This window comes from Bos mutus, chromosome 19, assembly GCF_027580195.1.
Source record: "Bos mutus isolate GX-2022 chromosome 19, NWIPB_WYAK_1.1, whole genome shotgun sequence".
Taxonomy (NCBI): domain Eukaryota; kingdom Metazoa; phylum Chordata; class Mammalia; order Artiodactyla; family Bovidae; genus Bos; species Bos mutus.
The window spans coordinates 33,966,163-33,986,086 of NC_091635.1; the positions used below are offsets into that span (position 1 = coordinate 33,966,163).

At 37.9% G+C, this 19,924-nt stretch overlaps 1 protein-coding gene across 6 annotated transcripts in view; it reads left to right on the top strand.

Annotated features, from left to right (window-relative positions):
* Positions 1–19,924, top strand: part of TANC2 (tetratricopeptide repeat, ankyrin repeat and coiled-coil containing 2) — a 359,086-nt gene that overhangs the window by 202,739 nt on the left and 136,423 nt on the right. For all 6 annotated transcript variants that reach the window (XM_070390029.1, XM_070390030.1, XM_070390031.1 and 3 more), the window contains one exon: positions 17,957–18,105. In XM_070390029.1, coding sequence (XP_070246130.1) covers positions 17,957–18,105 — 149 coding nt within the window. The remainder of the gene's footprint in view (positions 1–17,956; positions 18,106–19,924) is intronic.

The following is a 19,924-nucleotide window of genomic DNA, read 5'->3' on the forward strand; positions in this document are numbered from 1 at the left end:
CACCAACTCCCAGAGCTTACCCAAGTTTGTGTCCATCAGGTCGATGATGCCATCCAACCATCTCATCTTCTGCCGTCCCCTTCTCCCCCCACCTTCAGTCTTTCCCAGCATCAGGGTCTTTTCCAGTGAGTCAGTTCTTCGCATCAGGTGGCTAAAGTATCAGAGCTTCAAGTTCAGCATCAGTCCTTCCGATGAATATTCAGGACTGATTTCCTTTAGGATTGACTGGTTTGATCTCCTTGTAGTCCAGGGGACTCTCAAGAGTTGTCTCCAACACCACAGTTCAAAAACAACAATTCTTCGGCACTCAGCTTACTTTATGGTCCAACTCTCACATCCATATGTGACTACTGGATATGTTTATATACCAGCAGAGTAATACACAAACACAAACTAATACTTGCAGCCTACTTTTCCAATAACATTTATATAAATGCACTTATGTAAGTTTAAAAGAGGAGACAGTAAGGTCATTATATAACAATCAGTTTTTCTATATTCTAGCAAAGAACAGTTGGAAAAGTAAATCTAAACACAATTTCATTTACAGTAACATTAAAAATCATGAAATATATTGGGATAAATTTGATAAAATGTGTACACTGAAAGTTATAAATAAAACACAAAGATCCAAATAAATGAAGAGCTATATCATATTTATGGGTTAGAAGATTCAGTATTGCTAAGATAGCTATTTTGATTTAAAGGAACCCCAAGAAAAAGTGTTTTTAGAAATATGTAAGGTGTACATGATTGCAAATTTAGATATTTGCATGATTTTAAAATGTTTGTAGGAATCAAGTGACCCATAGTGGCCACAGCAAGTTTTCAAAAGAACAACAAAGTTAAAGGACTTCCATTGTTCTTCAGTAGAGGTGTCGGGGAAATGAACATCAACCCTTACCTCTTACCATGCACATAAGTTCACTTCAAGTACTGTAGACCCAGGGGATATTTTTACCCCCTGTAGTGTATGTATAGCTGATTCGCTTTGCTGTACAGTAGAAACTAGCACAGTGTTGTAAAGCAGCTATATTCCAATAAATTTTTGATAAAATTTAACAAAAATAGTACCATAGACCTAAATGTAAGACCTAGGAGCAAATCTGTGCAATCTTAGAGTAGGCAAAAATTTCTAGGAATGTGAGCTATAAAAAAAAAAAAAATTAAAAGTTGGGCTTTATCTAAATTTAAAACATTCACTCTTTAAGACACTTTTGATAACAGCAAATGGCAAGCCATATAATAGGAGAAAATATTAGCATACATATGTCTGACAGATTTGTATCCAATATAAAGAATCCTTACAAATAATAAAAGAATCTTAATTTTTTTAAGTATAAAAAATTTGAAGAGATAATCACAAAAGAAGATGTAAGAAGGGCCAGTAAATACATGAAAGATGCACAACATCATTAGTCATCAGTTCAGTTCAGTCGCTTAGTCATGTCCAACTCTTTGTGACCCCGTGAACTGCAGCACACCAGGCTTCCCTGTCCATCATCAACTCCCGGAGTTTACTCAGACTCATGTCCATTGAGTCAGTGATGCCATCCAACCATCTCATCCTCTGTCATCCCCTTGTCCTCCCACCTTCAATTTTTCTCAGCATCAGGGTCTTTTCCAGTGAGTCAGTTCTTCGTCTCAGGTAGCCAAAGTATTGGAGTTTAAGCTTCAGCATCAGTCCTTCCAATGAACACCCAGGACTGATCTCCTTTAGGATGGATTGGTTGGATCTCCTTGCAGTCCAAGGGACTCTCAAGAGTCTTCTCTAGCACCACAGTTCAAAAGCATCGATTCTTCAGCTCTCAGCTTTCTTTATAGTCCAACTCTCACATCTGTACATGACTACTGGAAAAACCATAGCTTTGACTAGACGGACCTTTGTTGGCAAAGTAATGTCTCTGCTATTTAATATGCTGTCTAGGTTAGTCACAGCTTTTCTTCCAAGGAGCATTAGTCATCAGAGAAATGCAAAGTGAAACCTTGAAATACCACTGTACACCCTTGGTATGGCTAAAATCAAAGTGTCTCACAATAGCAAGCATTGGTGAGGATATAGAGAAACTAGAACTGTTACATACTACTTGAGAGTGTGAACTGAACAGTCACTTTGGAAACAAGTGATTTCTTATAAAGTTAAACTTTTAAACTTTATAACTCAGCCATTATACACCTTTGTATTTGTCCTAGAGAAATTAAAATATATATCCACACAAAGGTGGGCTTAGTTGGCAGCAGCATGTGGGGTTTTCTTGGACCAGGGATTGATGAACCCATGTCTCCTGCATTGGCAGATGGATTCTTTTTTTTTGCCTTCATCCATGCTTTTTTTTCTTCCGGGTTTTTTATTGTGTTTTTTTTTTTTTCTAGTCTATTGTTTTACTTATTTTAATTGGAAGATAATTACAATACTGTGGCAGTTTGGCCATACATTGACATGAATCAGCCACGGGTATACATGTGTCCCCCCCATCCTGTACCCGCCTCTACCTACCTCCCCACCTCCCTCCCCACCTTATCCCTCTGGGTTGTCTCAGAGCACTGGCTTTGGGTGCTCTGCTTTATGCATCAAACTTGCACTGGTCACCTGTTTTACATATGGTAATATGTATGTTTCAGTGCTTTTCTCTCAAATCATCCCACCCTCGCCTTCTACAGAGTCCAAAAGTCTGTTCTTTACATCTGTGTCTCTTTTGCTGCCCTGCATGTAGGATTATCATTACCATCTTTCTCAATTCCATATATATGTTATTATACAGCATTTGTGTTTCTCTTTCTGTATGATAGGCTCCAGTTTCATCCACCTCATTAGAACTGACTCAAATGTGTTCCTTTTTTTAGCTAATAGTCCATTGTATATATGTACCACAACTTCCTTATCCATTCATCTGCCGATGGACATCTAGGTTGCTTCCATGTCCTAGCTATTGTAAATAGTACTGCAGTGAACATTGGGTGCATGTGTCTCTTTCAACTCTGGTTTTCTCAGTGTGTATACCCACCAGTGGGACTGCTGGTTCATATGGCAATTCTATTCCCAGTTTTTTAAGGAGTCTCCACACTGTTCTTCATAGTGGCTGTACCAGTTTTCATTCCCACCAGCAGTGTAAGAGAGTTCCCTTTTCTCCATAGTCTCTCCAGCATTTATTGTTTGTAGACTTTTTGATGATGGCCATTCTGACCAGCATGAGATTCTATGTCATTATGGTTTAGATTTGCATTTCTCTGATAATGAATAATGTTGAGCATCTTTTCATGTGTTTATTAGCAATCTGTATGTCTTCTTTGGAGAAATATCTGTTTAGTTCGTTTGCCCAATTTTGATTGGGTTGTTCATTTTTCTGGTATTCAGCTGCATGAGCTGCTTGTATATTTTGGAGATTAATTCTTTGTCAGTTGTTTTGTTTGCTATTATTTTCTCCCATTCCAGGCTGTCCTTTCACCTGGCTTCTAGTCCTTTAGTTGTGCAAAAGCTTTTAAGTTTAATTAAGTCCTATTTATTTATTTTTGTTTTATTCCCATTACTGTGGGAGGTGGGTCATAGAAGATTTTGCTGTGATTTATGTCTGAGTGTTCTGCATATGTTTTCCTCTAAGAGTTTTATAGTTTCTGGTCTTACATTTAGATCTTTAAATCCATTTTGAGTTTATTTCTGTGTATGGTGTTAGAAAACATTCAAATTTCATTCTTTTATACGTGGTTGACCATTTTTCCCAGCACTACTTGTTGAAGAGACTGTATTTTCTCCTTGTATATTTTTGCCTCTTTTGTCAAATATAAGGTGTCCATAGGTGCATGGATTTATAGCTGGACTTTCTATTTTGTTCCATTGATCTACATTTCTGTCTTTGTGCCAGTACCATACTGTCTTGATGACTGTAGCTTTGTAGTATAGTCTGAAGTCAGGAAGGTTGATTGTTCCAGTTCCATTCCTCTTTCTTAAGATTGCTTTGGCTATTTGAGGTTTTTTGTGTTTCCATACAAATTGTGAAATGATGTGTTCTAGTTCTGTGAAAAATGCCGTTGGTAGTTTGATAAGGTTTGTATTGAATCTATAGATTGCCTTGGGTAGTATACGGATTTTCACTATATTGATTTTTCCAATCTGTGAACATGGTCTATCTATTTGTGTCATCTTTTATTTCTTTCACCAGTGTTTTATAGTTTTCTATATACAGGTCTTTTGTTTCTTTAGGTAAATTTATTCCTAAGTATTTTATTCTTTTTGCTGCAATGGTGAATGGGATTGTTTCCTTGATTTCTCTTTCTGGTTTTTCATTGTTGTTGTATAGGAATGCAAGGGATTTCTGTGTATTAATTTTATATCCTACAGCTTTACTGTATTCATTGATAGTAATTTTCTAGTGGCATCTTGAGGGTTTTCTACGTAGAGAATCATGTCATCAGCAGATGGATTCTTTACTGCTGAACTACCAGGGAAACCCAGGTGTTGCTTTTATTGTTGATCACTGGTAGGCAGTGACTTTAAAAATCAGGAGCTCAGTTTGGGGAGGATGTGGAAGAGCTCCATGTCAGCTCTAGAGCTTACTGTGACAGATAGCAGTCACGTTTCCAATTTTCATCAGAATATCAGTAACTCACTTCCAGTTTCATCAGAAAAGAAAAAATTTAGGTTACCATTTAAGAGCTAGGAAATGAAAACATGACCAGGTTTACTCTGGCAATTGGGCTAAGCTAATCATAGGTTTTGTAACTCTGTTAGAGAGAAAGCATGGGTTTCTTTATTTGATTAAATGTGGTACAAATTTCTGAGTCTTGAAATAGATGAGAACAGGCAGTTTATAATTAACAGATCATAAAGGAAAATGTAAACAGCCCGATGAGAAAATGCTAAGAGAATGCTGAGAATTAAAAGTCTGTGGAACTATTCTTTGTGTAGCCTGCCATGTTAGGAATACAGATTAGCGATTTGGATACATTAGCTATTAGACATTCATTTCTTGGCACAGTTTAAGTCATCGTTTAATCCCTCTGCAGTTTGAGAACTTTAAGTAGAAGGGACTTTTTGCAGATGTTGTGAAGTTTAAACCACCTCTGAAAAGAAAATTCACGTCATCCAGAAAAATAAACACCAAAATATTCTGAAATATTTGCCACTTGCTTTTTTGCAGCATCCTGTTTTTTGCCTGCATTATATTTCTCAGCTTTTAAATTACTATGATTAAATCAAATTACTTTCTTTTCCACATGAGACTATAAGCTCCTTAAGGATAGGGACTGTCTCCATTGTCCATAAATGTGTATCTAATACCTCACACAGTGCTGGACACACAGAAAGTGCTTAGTAAATATTTACTGAATTAATTCTTGCTTTCCTATATTGTCTGTGGAAGTTATTCTGCTGGATACCATTAATAAGATAACCATTTAAACAATTTGTACTTAATAATCACATATTTCCCAGCCACATAATGAGCCCAACAGCCAGGCAGCCTGTACTTCAAAATTGACTGTCACTGTGTAGCTCAGCTGGTAAAGAATCCATCTGCAATGCAGGAGACCCCAGTTCGATTCCTGGGTTGGGAAGATCGGCTGGAAAAGGAATAGTCTATCCACTCCAGTATTCTTGGGCTTCCCTTATGGCTCAGATGGTTAAGAATCCGCCTCCAATGCAGGAGACCTGGGTTCCGTCCCTGAGTTGGGAAGATCCCCTGGAGAAGGGAAAGGCTACCTACTCCAGTATTCTGGCCTGGAGAATTCCATGGACAAAGGAACCTGCCTGGCTACAGTCCATGGGGTTGCAAAGAGTCAGACACCACTGAGTGACTTTCACTTTTTCACTTTCATGCCTAACTCTTGAAAAGGGAATGGCTACCCCTTCCAGTATTCTACTATTCTTGCCTGGAGAATTCCATGGACAAGAAGTGCCTGTGGGCTATGAGTCCATGGAGTCATAAAGAGCTGGACATGACTGAGCGACTAACACACACTGTCTTAACTCTGTAACCATGGTCAAGCAAAAACTTAGTCTTTGTGTGCCTTACTTTTACTATCTGTAAGATAAGGAATGTTGTGAAGATTAAATGATTTAATATATGTAAAGCACTTGGAAAAGTACTAGAGAGTAATATCTCAATAAGTTACTGTTATTATTACTGAAAGTGAAAGTGAAGTTGCTCAGTCGTGTCTGACTCTTTGCGACCCCATGAACTATAGCCTACCAGGTTCCACCATCCATGGGATTTTCCAGGCAAGAATACTGGAGTGGGTTGCCATTTCCTTCTCTAGTACAGAAATACAACACTCTTTTAAAACAGCACTAAATATGCTATATTTTCAGTTTTGATCTTGGAGTTCTGTCTTTATGTTGAACTGGTAAGTCATACAGAACTTGAATCTGAAAATTGTTCCCTCTTCTCTTTTTCCCTCGCTCTGTTGTTAAGAAATCAAATAAGTATTTCAAGTATGGTCTCCTGAAAAAAACCTACTCTCCACCTTTTCCTCCTCCATCCTTCAAGGACAAGTGTAATTGTTTATCTCTCAACTCACTATTCCTTTAATTTACAGAGTAGTTCTTGTATATATTGGCTTCTTTCTATCCTTATGTCATTTTTCCACTTTAAGTTGTTAACTGGTTTAAGAGAAGGGGAGAAGGAAATGGCAACGCACTCCAGTATTCTTGCCTGGGAAATCCCATGGACAGAAGAGCCTGGCAGGCTACAGTCCATGGGGTCACAAAAGAGTTGGACACGACTCAACGACTAAACAAAAGCAACGTAAGAGAGGAATGGTGAGGTAATTTCTTACACAGATTTTAACTATATACAGCATTATTTAGTTTTTCAATAGTTGTAGATTTCTTTCTTGAAGGAAAAAAAAGTATTGTGATTATTGTTTCATTCTCAAACCCAGTGTCCTATGACCTGAGTACATTTTCTATCATATTTAAAGGTTAAAATATAACATAAATACAGAAAGATATCAGAGAGACAACTCATTGGAAAAGACTCTGATGCTGGGAAAGACTGAGGACAGGAGGAGAAGGGGATGACAGAGGACAAGACAGAGGGCATCATCGACTCAGTGAACATAAGTTTGAGCAAACTCCAGGAGGTAGTAAATGACAGGGAAGCCTGGTGTGCTGCAGTCCGTGGGGATGCAACAAAGAGGAACGACTGAACGACTGAACAACAATTCAAATAATAATTGTGCATCTCTGTGAAATTATGACATGAACACCTGTATAACCACTTCCTAAATTCAGACACAGAACGTTCCCAGCACCTCAGAAGCTTTTCTCATGCTTCCTCTGCATCATATTCCACTCCATGTAAGTGTGACCTTTAATCTCACTGCATTATCATTTATTTCCTTTGGCAGTTTTCAGACTTTACATAAATGAAATCATTTAACCTGTACTCTTTTGAGCCTCTCTTCTTTTGTTTAATTGTATGTTTGTGAGATTCTCTTTTATTGCTGTCGTGTTTCATTGTATGTCTACTGTTGATGGGCATTTTCAACTTTGTCTGTTATGAACAATTTTATGAATGTTTGCCACATCTATTTCAAAGCCCCTGTGCTTACTTTTCATTTTGATATATACCTAGTAGTGGACTTGCTGGGTCATGGGGTTTCAATATGTTCTAATTTTTTTTTTCAAATTTTATGCTACTGATTTACATTCATACCAGAAAAACAGGTTAACTGTCCTTTGGCCCCATATTCACTTCAGTCGCTCAGTCATGTCCAACTCTTTGCAACCCCATGGACAGCAGCATGCCAGGCTTCCCTGTCCATCACCAACTCCCAGAGCTTGCTCAAACTCCTGTCCATTGACTCAGTGATACTATCCAACCATCTCATCCTCTATTGTCCCCTTCTCTGGCCTTCAATCTTTCCCAGCATCAGGGTCTTTTCAAATGAGTCAGTTTTTCCTATCAGGTGGCCAGAGTATAGGAGCTTTAGCTTCAGTCCTTCAGTGAATATTCACTACTGACTTCCTTTAGGATTGATTGGTTTGATCTCCGTGCAGTCCGAGGGACTCTCAAGAGTCTTATCCAACATCACAGTTCATAAGCATCAGTTCTTCAGCACTCAGCTTGCTGTATAATCCAATTCTCACATCCATACATGACTACTGGAAAAACCATAGCTTTGATTAGATGGACCTTTGTTGGCAAAGTAATGTCTCTGCTTTTTCATATGCCGTCTAGATTGGTCATAGCTTTTCTTCCAAGGAGCAAGCATCTTCAAATTTCATGGCTGAAGTCACCATCTGCAGTGATTTTGGAGCCCAACAAAATAAAGTCTCTCACTGTTTCCATTGTTTCCCCATCAATTTGCCATGAAGTAATGGGACCAGATACCATGATCTTAGTTTTTTGAATGTTGAGTTTTAAGCCAACTTTTTCACTCTCCTCTTTCACTTTCATCAAGAGGCTCTTTAGTTCTTATTTGCTTTCTGCCGTAAAGGTGTGCATATTGATATTTCTCCCAGAAATCTTGATTCCAGCTTGTGCTTCATCCAGCCTGGCATTTCACGTGATGTACTCTGCATATAAGTAAGCAGGGTGACAATATACATCCTTGACGTACTCCTTTCCCAATTTGGAACCAGTCCATTGTTCCATGTCCAGTAGTAACTGTTGTTTCTTGACCTGCATACAGATTTCTCAGGAGGCAGGTAAGGTGCTCTGGTATTCCCATCTCTTTCAGAATTTTCCACAATTTGTTGTGATCCATACAGTCAGAGGCTTTGGTGTAGTCAGTAAAGCAGAAGTAGATGTTTTTCTGGAACTCTCTTGCTTTTTTGATGATCCAGTTCAGTTCAGTTCAGTTCAGTCACTCAGTCGTGTCCGACTCTTTGTGACCCCATGAATCACAGCACGCCAGGCCTCCCTGTCCATCACCAACTCCCGGAATTCACTGAGACTCAACGTCCATTGAGTCAGTGATGCCATCCAGCCATTTCATCCTCTGTCGTCCCCTTCTCCTCCTGCCCCCAATCCCTCCCAGCATCAGAGTCTTTTCCAGTGAGTCAACTCTTCGCATGAGGTGGCCAAAGTACTGGAGTTTCAGCTTTAGCATCATTCCTTCCGAAGAAATCCCAGGGCTGATCTCCTTCAGAATGGACTGGTTGGATCTCCTTGCAGTCCAAGGGACTCTCAAGAGTCTTCTCCAACACCACAGTTCAAAAGCATCAATTCTTCGGCGCTCAGCCTTCTTCACAGTCCAACTCTCACATCCATACATGACCCCAGGAAAAACCATAGCCTTGACTAGATGGACCTTTGTTGACAAAGTAATGTCTCTGCTTTTCAATATGCTATCTAGATTGGTCATAACTTTCCTTCCAAGGAGTAAGCGTCTTTTAATTTCATGGCTGCAGTCACCATCTGCAGTGATTTTGGAGCCCAAAAAAAATGATCCAGTGGATGTTGGCAATTTGATCTCTGGTTCCTCTGCCTTTTCTAAATCCAGCTTGAACATCTGGAAGTTCTCAGTTCACATGCTGTTGAAGCCTGGCTTGGAAAATATTGAGCATTACTTTGCTAGCATTTGAGATGAGTGCAATTGTGCAGCAGTTTGAACATTCTTTGGCATTGTCTTTCTTTGGGATTGGAATGAAAACTGACCTTTTCAGGCATGTGGCCCCTGCTGAGTTTTCCAAATTTGCTGATGTATTGCACTTTCACAGCAGTTTCACAGCATCATCTTTTAGGATTTGAAATAGCTCAACTGGAATTCCATCACCTCCACTAACTTTATTGTAGTGATGCTTCCTAAAGCCCACTTGATATCACATTCCAGGATATCTGGCTGTATGTGAGTGATCACATCATTGTGGTTATCTGGGTCATGAAGATCATTTTTATACAGTTCTTCTGTGGATTCTTGTTAGCTCTTCTTAGTATCTTCTGCTTCTGTTAGGTCCATACCATTTCTTTCCTTTATTGTGCCCATTTTTGCATGAAATGTTCCCTTGATATCTCTGATTTTCTTGAGGAGATCACTAGCCTTTCCCATTCTATTGTTTTCTTCTATTTCTTTGCATTGATCACTGATGAAGGCTTTCTTGCCTCTCCTTGCTATTCTTTGGAACCCTGCATTCATATAGATATATCTTTCCTTTTCTCTTATATCTAATACTGTGGGCAAGATTCCCTTAGAAGAAATGGAGTAGCCCTCATAGTCAACACAGGAGTCTGAAATGCAGTACTTGGGTGCAATCTCAAAAACAACAGAATGATCTCTGTTCATTTCCAAGGCAAACCATTCAATATCACAGTAATCCAAGTCTATGCCCCAACCACTAATGCCGAAGAAGCTGAAGCTGAACGGTCCTATGAAGACCTGCAAGACCTTCTAGAACTAACACCAAAAAGAGAAGTCCTTTTCATCCCAGGGGACTGGAATGCAAAAGTAGGAAGTCAAGAGATAACTGGAGTAACAGGCAAGATTGAGTTAAAGATATTCTTCCCTCTTTGTGGCTTGCCTTTTTACTGTTTTAGTGGAATCTTTGGTGAACAGAAGTTTTTCTTATTAATAAACTTAACCTATCTTTTTCTTTTGTGGGTTAGTGCCTTTTGTGTCTTATTTGAAAAATCTTTGCCTAGTCCTAGTTCATGAAGATATTCTCTTAGGCTACCTTCCAGAAAATGTATTCTATTTTGTGTTTGGGTCTATACTCCACCTGGAATTGATTTTTGTGTATGGCATGAGGTAGGGACAGGTTTCATGTTTATTCTGACATATAGATCCATCACCGGTTATTGAAAATGCCATTCTCTAAGGGTCACCCTGTAATATATGAGGACGTATGTGAATATTTTTGGTGGGATTTTTGTCTATATATGCAATTTAGTTAAAAAACATATTATAAAATTATGAGTCTACTTGAAGCACATTGTTTTATCAATGAAGATTTGGAGTAATGGATAGAGATGTATACTTATCTGTTTATTGTTTCATCATTGTACGTAAAGATTCTTCACAGTACATGGGCACCATCTCTTTACGTTAATGTCCAGAAGATATCGCTTTATAGTCTTTATTGTCAAATGTGCCATTATTGTCAAATTTCATATTACCCACTGCAAGTAAAATGTAGCATACTCATAAAACAAAAAGAGAGAGAAAATGCCGTTCTCTTACTAAACAATTGCAGTGGCATTTCTGTCCTAAATAAGGTGACTCCACTTGTATAGATATGATTCTGGATTTTTTATTCTCTTCTCCTGGTCTTTGGTCTATGCTTGTACCATTCATACTCTGTCTTAATTACTTTAGCATTAGATTAAATCTTGATGTTAAGTAATAGCAGTCACTCTTCTTCACATTTTCTTTACTATCCCCAGACCTTTCCATATCCATGTAAATGTTAGAATATTTAGTTTTAAGGTGCTGTCTTCCTCATTCAATCAAAGCTTATTGCATAAACACACTGCTTCCAAATAGCCAAGATGAATTTCAGTAGCTTTAATCAACAAAATGTATAAATGATACATGGTTTATTTTGTATATAATAGTCTTATAGGGATTATTTTTCAACAACCTACCAGCCATCTTGTTTTGTGTATCATATTCCAAGTTCGTTGTTACTAAAGAAGTCACACTAGGATCCCACTCAAAGAAAGTGCTATCTTTGTTTAGGCTCATACCTTCATTGGGCATAAAACATGCCTAAACCAAACGTTAGGAAGATGGCACATTCTTCACGTTGCCTGAATGGTCATGGATGAGACAGAAAGATAGGTAAGATATTCGGTCTGACAATTTCAGAGGAATTTTGAGTTTTGAACAAATATGCTCGGCAGAGAGGAGGTAGAAAAATGATACCTAGCAACATTGTGAGAGGCTGGAATCAAGGATTACAGTAGAGCTTAGGGATTAAGAGCCTGAGGTCTAAATCCAGATTTCCTAGTTCAGTTACTTAATAGTTTATGAATTTTGGCAAATTATTCAACTCTCTATCGTTCACTTTCTTTATCCATAAAATGGGGATAAGACTGCCTACCTCATAGGGTTATTATGATCATTAAATGAGTTAATGTATATAAAATGCTTAGAAACAGTACCTGGCATATAAACTAGTCTCCATATGTTCTGGATGTTGTTATAATTTTAAAAAGATAATCTGAAAAACTGAGATATATTTTTAGTTTCATTTACTTGTTTTGTGTCATGATATAATCCCCCACCCTTGACATATACAATATAACACCAATAAAGTCCTGTCCATGCACCATTGGCTTCCCAGGTCACTTAGTTGTAAAGAATCCTCCTGCCATTGCAGGAGACCCGTGTTCAATCCCTGGATCAGGATGATCCCTGGAGAAGGAAATGGCAACCCACTCCATAGACAGAGGAACCTGGTGGGCTGTAGTCCATGGGGTCACCAAGAGTTTAACATGACTGAGCAACGGAGCATGCATGCACACACCACGCACCGTAAGACGAAGGTTCATTGAAGACTGAAAAGACTATAGCAGAATGTAATAGTGCAGAAAACAGGCCCTACACTAAGGAAGGAAATGATCCAAAGAGTAAAAATGCATAGTAAGTTGGAAATTGAAGCAATTTTATTAATAAGAATCCTCAAAAGTAACAGATTGGGCACTTTTTTTCCTGCTATGTTGAGTTCATTCAATTTGATAGATTTTTAAAGGATAAGGCATTGCAAAGAGTCAGACACGACCTGGGAGCTGAACAACAACAAAGGATAAGGTGATTCGAGCTGTTTCAGGGTTTTTCAACCTTAATACTATTTAATGACTTTCGGGGCTAGATAATCCTTTGTTGTGGGGAGATGTCTTGTGTCCTGTAGGATGGTTAACAGCATCCTTGGCCTCTACCTACCAGGGACCAGGAGCAACACCCCTCCCCACAGTGTGACAGCCAAAATACCTCTGGTCATTGCCGCATGTTCCCTGGGGGCAGAATTGTCACCATTTGAGAATCACTAAGTTATTTAAAAGAAACTTCCCTGCATAATTTTTTATCAAAGTTCCAAACATTCACAGTGATGGGGAATAGAATGATGCACTGCTATGTACTAACTTCCTAGCTTCAATAATTTTGACAACTTGTTTTATCAATATCTTCCCCGTTTTTTTCTGTAGTAATTTCAGCAAAATCTGGTCACTGTATCATTTCTCCCATCAATCCTTTGATGGATATAAAGGATATGAACTTGGAGACTTCTTCAAAATAATAAATATTAGTATCCTTTAAAAGAAATATTTAGGAAAACAATTAAGACACTAGAGTGACATAGTAAGAATAACTGTAACATGAGTAAAAGAGCCTAAAAGAAAAAGGAAGAATTTGGTTTATTTTTCTGCTGGCCTCTTTCTTAAGTGATTAACATTTGGACTTTTGTGAATAATGCATGAAATGATAATGTAATTATAGTCTCTGCCTGCCATTTGTATGTAGTGTGGTAGTATGTTGTGGAATCTGAAGAGGTCAGGGACTTTTGCATTTTATTATAAATATCTTCAAAATAACTTTTAGCGTTTTACCCAGAATCTATTTACTTTTGATTTCATGTACTATAAGTATTCTTGTTATTGTAGTAGGCTTTGATAAATTTTAATAATATTAAATAGATGACTTAGTAGTTTAGAAATTCCACACACTATAGTAACAAAACAAAAAAATTCTTTCTAGCAAAGGTTTTTCTTGTTGTTGTTGGTTTTAAAAGATAATATATTTGGAATCGGACTTCCAAATAAAAAAAAACTTAAAAATTTTTTTAATCTGCAAGACCATTTGCCTGTCTGATTGATTGATGGTGTATTTCTTTTTATTTTTTTTTTTTTTTTTTTTAACTTTACAATATTATATTGGTTTTGCCATATATCAAAATGAATCCACCACAGGTATACATGTGTTCCCCATCCTGAACCCTCCTCCTCCTCCCTCCCCATACCATCCCTCTGGGTCGTCCCAGTGCACCAACCCCAAGCATCCAGTATCATGCATCGAACCTGGACTGGCGACTCGTTTCATATTTGATATTATACATGTTTCAATGCCATTCTCCCAAATCATCCCACCCCTAGCAAGGGTTTAAAGGTGGAAATTTGCTTGAATGAAGACAGGGGATTTGTTTGTTTTTATTGAAGTATATTTCGTTTACAGTATTGTGTTAGTTTCAGGTTTACTACATAGTGATTATTTTTGCAGATTATATTCCATTAAAGATTATTATAAGAAAATGGGTGTAATTCCCTGTGCTGAACAGTATATCCTGTTGCTTATCTGTTTTACATGTAGCAGTTTGTATCTGCTAAACCAATACCCCTGATTTAACCCCCCTCCCTTCTCTCTCCCCTTTGATAACCACAAGTTTGTTTTCTCTCTCTGTAAGTCTGTTACTGTTTTTATATACATTCATTTGTGTTATTTTTTAGATTTAGGGTACTTGTTTCAAAGATGCATTTGCATATGTAACAACTTTTTCCTGAGATTTTGTTAGAGTACCTTAGTTGGGCAGAGGCAGAAAGAGAAGGAACTGTCTATAATGTTGGGTGTTATAGAGGTAATAAAGCCCCAGGGATATCTTTCTGTTCTGTGTCAGAGAAATCCATTTTTGTTGTTTCTCAGAGAGGAAGTGGAGAAGGGAATATAGATCCTGTTTGTCTACTCTGACATAAATCCAATAAGAATTCTATATAGATTTTCCACACTTTGAGTTCAGTAATGGTGTACAAAAATGTGGGGCTTCCCAGGTGGCTCAGTGGTAAAAGAACTGCCTGCCAATTTAGGAGACACAGGGGACATGGGTTCGATCCTGGGGTTGGAAGATCCCCTAGAGTAGGAAATGGCAACCCACTCTAGTATTTTTGCATGGAAGATCCCATGTATAGAGTAGCTTGGCAGGCTACAGTCCCCATGGACTTTTGGGGCTAGATAATCTCATTTTCTTGCCACTTGGAGTGATTTAATGTGTAACACAGACTATCCAAAGAAATTAAGCTATTGTGCTTTAGTATCAAACCATATGACACTATAGTTAACGCTTGCTATGGTGAAAGGATAGCAAAAAAAAAAAAAATGATTTTGGTAATACCGTATATGGGATATGTGCTACTGTGAATTATTATAAATATACTTGAGCATAAAATAAAATCTAAAAAAATGTTGACAATGAATCAAGTTAGTGTAAACAGATAAATTCAGTTTAGGTAAATTAGTTCTGCATCACATTTAAAATAGATCATCTTGAGTTCCCTGGCTCTTTTTTATATCTGTAAATTTCTATAAATTCTTTATTTGGAAATAAATTTATTTTGACGATGAGGCTAAGGAGGATTCTCATATTGACTTTGTTCAGCAGCCCTCAGTGAAAAGGTCTGAAAAAGAACAATATCTATAGTTGGTAACCCCTGAAAAATAGCCTAAATACAGAAGCTTAAATACTGATTGTATGGAAAGAAGATAGCAGACTGGAAACAGAAGATTACAGTGAAAGCCAGAGATCAAAAAATTTAGGGGTCTGAATTTCAGGGCGAAAAAGTAAACCTGAGTGGGTTTCTTTTTGGAGTGATGAAAATGTTCAGGAATTAGAGTGGTGATAAACTTAGGAATATACTAAAGCCACTGAGCTGTATACTCTAAGGGGGAAGAGCTTATGGTTTATGAATTACACATCAGTTTTGAAAAAATGACCTGACTGGGAAAGGGATAGTTCAGGGTGGGAACCCAACCAGAGTGAGTAGAGCACCTGTGTGCAGGGTAGCAGTGAGCAGCAGTGAGATTTGTTACATGCAAGGAGAATAGATTAAATAAGTAAGGAAATGAAGATCAGGTTTTTCACTGTTGAAGAAAAGTTACAACCTTGGAAAGGAAGAAATTCAGATTTAACCCTGTGGTATTGAATTAGGTCTCATCTGTGAACTTTAGGGGGAGTGTTTATATATGGATTTACAGATTAAAATGAATATAGAGCTGTGTGTATGCGTATATGTATGAACATAACTGTCTAACTTTGCCCATGTGGTGGACCTGCAGGGCAGTGGCATCCTCATCTGATGAGCATATCTGATATTCTAATACGTTTACTCACTTAAAAAAATCAGGCTTTCTTGGAAAAAAGGACTGATTCCAGGGCTAGGGCAGAGAAAATGCGTGAGGAACCTACAGCATCTCGTGACAGAAAGCAAGGAGGTACTCAGAAAATGACAGGGGTGTGTCAGAAGGTTACAGGAGCCAAAGTGAAAAGGCTCACCTGGCCAACTCTGGGACATTGGAGCAATAAAATAAATAATAACAGTAACAGATTATAACTCATTGACTAAAATAGGAGTCTGTGAGTTCAGATAGGTAAGTACGTAGATAGACACATAGATAAAGGAAAAGAAACTAAACTGTAAAAGAGTGATGGATTTAGAAAACTTACTATTTGGCAAGCATGATAGTAATTAATTTAACTGGGAAACATTAATAGATGCTAAAAATAGTGGGCAAAAGTTTATGGAGGAGAGATTCAAACTGCTGTTGTATACCAGTGTTGATGCGATCATTATTCATAATATCTAGTAGGTGGAAACAGCTCAAGTGTCCAGTGTGATGGACAGATGACTAAATAAACTAAATGGGTATGTACATAAAATAGAATAGAATTTAGCCATTACAAGGAGTGAAATTCTGATACATGCTATAACATGAATGAACCTTGAAAATGTGCAAAGTGAGATAAGCTAGACATAAAAGGACAAATACTGTATGATTCCACTTATATGAGATGCCTAGAATAGACAAGTTCCTAGAAACAGGAAGTAGAATAAAGGTTACTAGGCTTGGGAAGTTTTGTTTAGTGGAGGCAGTTTCTCTGGGCCGTGATTAAACAGTTCTGAAAATGGAGATGGTTGCACAGTGTTGTGAGTGCACTTATTGCCACTGAACTGTATGCTTAAAAATGGTTAAAATGACAAATATTGTTACGTGTATTTTTATCAAAAATTTTTTTAATTTCAAAATTTGATGAGGGATGAAATACATATATATTCTCAAAGTATCCCCCCACAAAACACTTACTAATTACAAAGAGAAATTGTGTAATTATAGAGTGGAAAAACCTGGCAGACACTACCATAACCAAGTGTTCCAAGTTAACACAGCATTAATTTTGTGAAAGTGCTGCCAAAAATGCTTACCCTAAATTAAATTGTGAGATATCATGAGAAAAGTTGAAATTGAGGGACATGGTACAAAATATCTGACTTATAATCTTCAAAAGTGTCATGGTTGTGAAAGTTAAGAAAAGATTAAGGAACTGTTCGAGATTCAGAGAGTCAAAGAAAACTGAGAACTAAATGCATTGCTTAATCCTGAATTGGATCTTTTTGCTAGAAATGACGTTACTGGATAAATATCAAAACTTAAATGGGGTCTGTGGATGAGATCATAATGTAAAATGTTAGGTTCCTGATTTCTCTGTTGGTATTGTGGTTATGTAAGAAAATGTCCTTGTTCATAGAAAATGCATACTATCTGGGCCTGATGGGGTAGCGTGTCTATATTTTAAAGTGATTAAGGGAAAAAAAATTGTTCTTTGTACTATTCTTGAAACTTTTTTGTAAGTTTAAACTGATTTTAAAATAAAAAAGAATATTTACACAAACTAAGAAAAAAGAGATAAAAGAACCTGAATGAAGGCAGTGATTGTGGCCAGGAGCTAGATCCCAAGACTAGGACTTGTATTGGAAAGCCAACTGCCACAGAAATGAGAAAGTTCTTTTGAGTGAGTTACAAAAACTTTCTCTCAAACTCAAGGGTTTCAAGTAAATATATTGAGAATTCTGAGTAGACTGTCTGTCAATTGTAATAGGTAACAGCGGAAAAATAAGCTTCTGGTCAGGGACCTCGTAATTTTGGATTTAGAATGTGAAAACAAAGGAAATGACCAAACAGAATGTAAAAATAGTTGTAAAACTGGCCATTTTATTTTGAAGGATTCAGGTGTTTCAATGCCTTCCTGTTGCAGGTGATGCTGAACAGGAACTTGGTCCCCCTCCATCTGTAGATGAGGCAGCAAACACACTCATGACTCGTCTGGGTTTCCTCCTTGGGGAGAAAGTCACGGAAGTTCAGCCAGGTGACCAGTACAACATGGAAGTCCAGGATGAAAATCAGGTAAACTGCTTCCCATCAGCTTATTGAAACGTGGGATGAATCGGCCTATTATAACCAGGAAAGAAAAACTGTTGCAGGGCGTGGATGTGGGTCTTGTCAGAACAATGATCCCAAGTGTCAAATGCCTTTTCGGGCCTGGAATATAACTTCATTTTCCATAACTACTGTGTTTCTTCAGTTTATGGAACACCTTTTAGTTTCATTCTTAAGTTTAAAAAGCCACTTCAAGGTTTTGATTCCTTTATTGAATGAATGAGGAAATAACTAAACCAACAAACAAGACGCGCGTGTGTGTGTGTGTGTGTGTGTGTGTGTACAAAAGCACCATACCCCTAAACTGCAGAATGCACATTGTTTTCTGATACACATGGATTATTTAGCAAATTTACAATATGCTGATTCATAGACCAGATCTTGACAGATATAGGGCTTTCCCAATAGCTCAGTTGGTAAAGAATCCACCACCAATGCAAGAGACCCCAGTTCAATTCCTGGGTCAGGAAGATGCTCTGGAGAAGGGATAGGCTACCCACTCCAGTATTCTTCCCTTGTGGCTCAGCTGGTAAAGAATCCTCCTGCCATGTGGGAGACCTGGGTTTGATCCCTGGGTTGGAAAGATCCCCTGAAGAAGGGAAAGGCTACCCAGACCAGTATTCTGGCCTGGAGAATACCACGGACTGTATAGTCCATGGGGTCTGAAAGAGTCGAACACAACTGAGCAACTTTCACTACTTTAGTAGAATTAATCGATTATAAAATAACTTAGAAAATGATAGCTAAAAGATAATATATAGAAAATCAAAATCCCCAAGTATTTGGATATTAATATACTCCTAAGTAGCCTTTAGGTTAGAGAATCACAAGATATTAGAAAATATTTTAAACTGAAATAATAGAAACAAAATATAACAAAACTTGTAGTATATAAAGATATGCATTTAAAAACTTTAGGATACATGCATTAGAAAAACTGAAAATCTGAAAAATTAATGATCTAAATATTCATCTCAGTGCAGGAGACACAGGAAACTGGATTGGATTCCTGGGTCAGGGAGGTCCTCTGGAGTAGGAAATGGCAACCCACTCCAGTATTCTTGCCTGGGAAATTCCATGGACAGAGGAGCCTGGTGGGCGACAGATAGGCCATGGTGTCACAGAGTCAGACACGACTTAGTGATTGAGCACACTCGCATTTACTGCTGTATCCTCTGCACCTGGGACAAACTCTTCTGTTAGTAAGTGTTCAGTAAGTATTTACTGCCTGAATAAGTGGCCTCCTAACAGGGCTCTGCCTCCACTTTTGCCTCCTGTGGTCTGTTTACACAGAATCCAGCGCAACCCTTATAAAATGAGAATCTGGTCCTTTTATTGTGTTGGCCAAAAAGTTTGTTCAGATTTTTTTATAGGCCATTGTGGAAAACCTGAACAAACTTTTTGGCCAGCCCAGTATTTTTCTGCTCTCAATCTTCTACTGTATCCCCCAAATTTAACCCTAAATCTGAAATCCTTAGCATGGCGAGAAAGGGGCTGCCTGATCTGACCCCTCGCTGCCTGTCCTGTATCATTTCCTGCCCCTGACCCTTTCACTGCAGCTCTCCAGCAACACTGGCCTTCCTGTCATTCCTCAGACACATAAAACATTCATTTATACTGGAATGTTCTTGCACATAACTCACTTCCTCACTTCATCCAGTGCTCTACTCAAATGTTATCTCCTCAGTAAGGCCTTCCTTAGTTATTTTATCTAGTAGCCCCTGCCCATCACTGTATCCCCTTACCCTGCTTTATAGCTCTTATCATTAATTTATTACATGATATA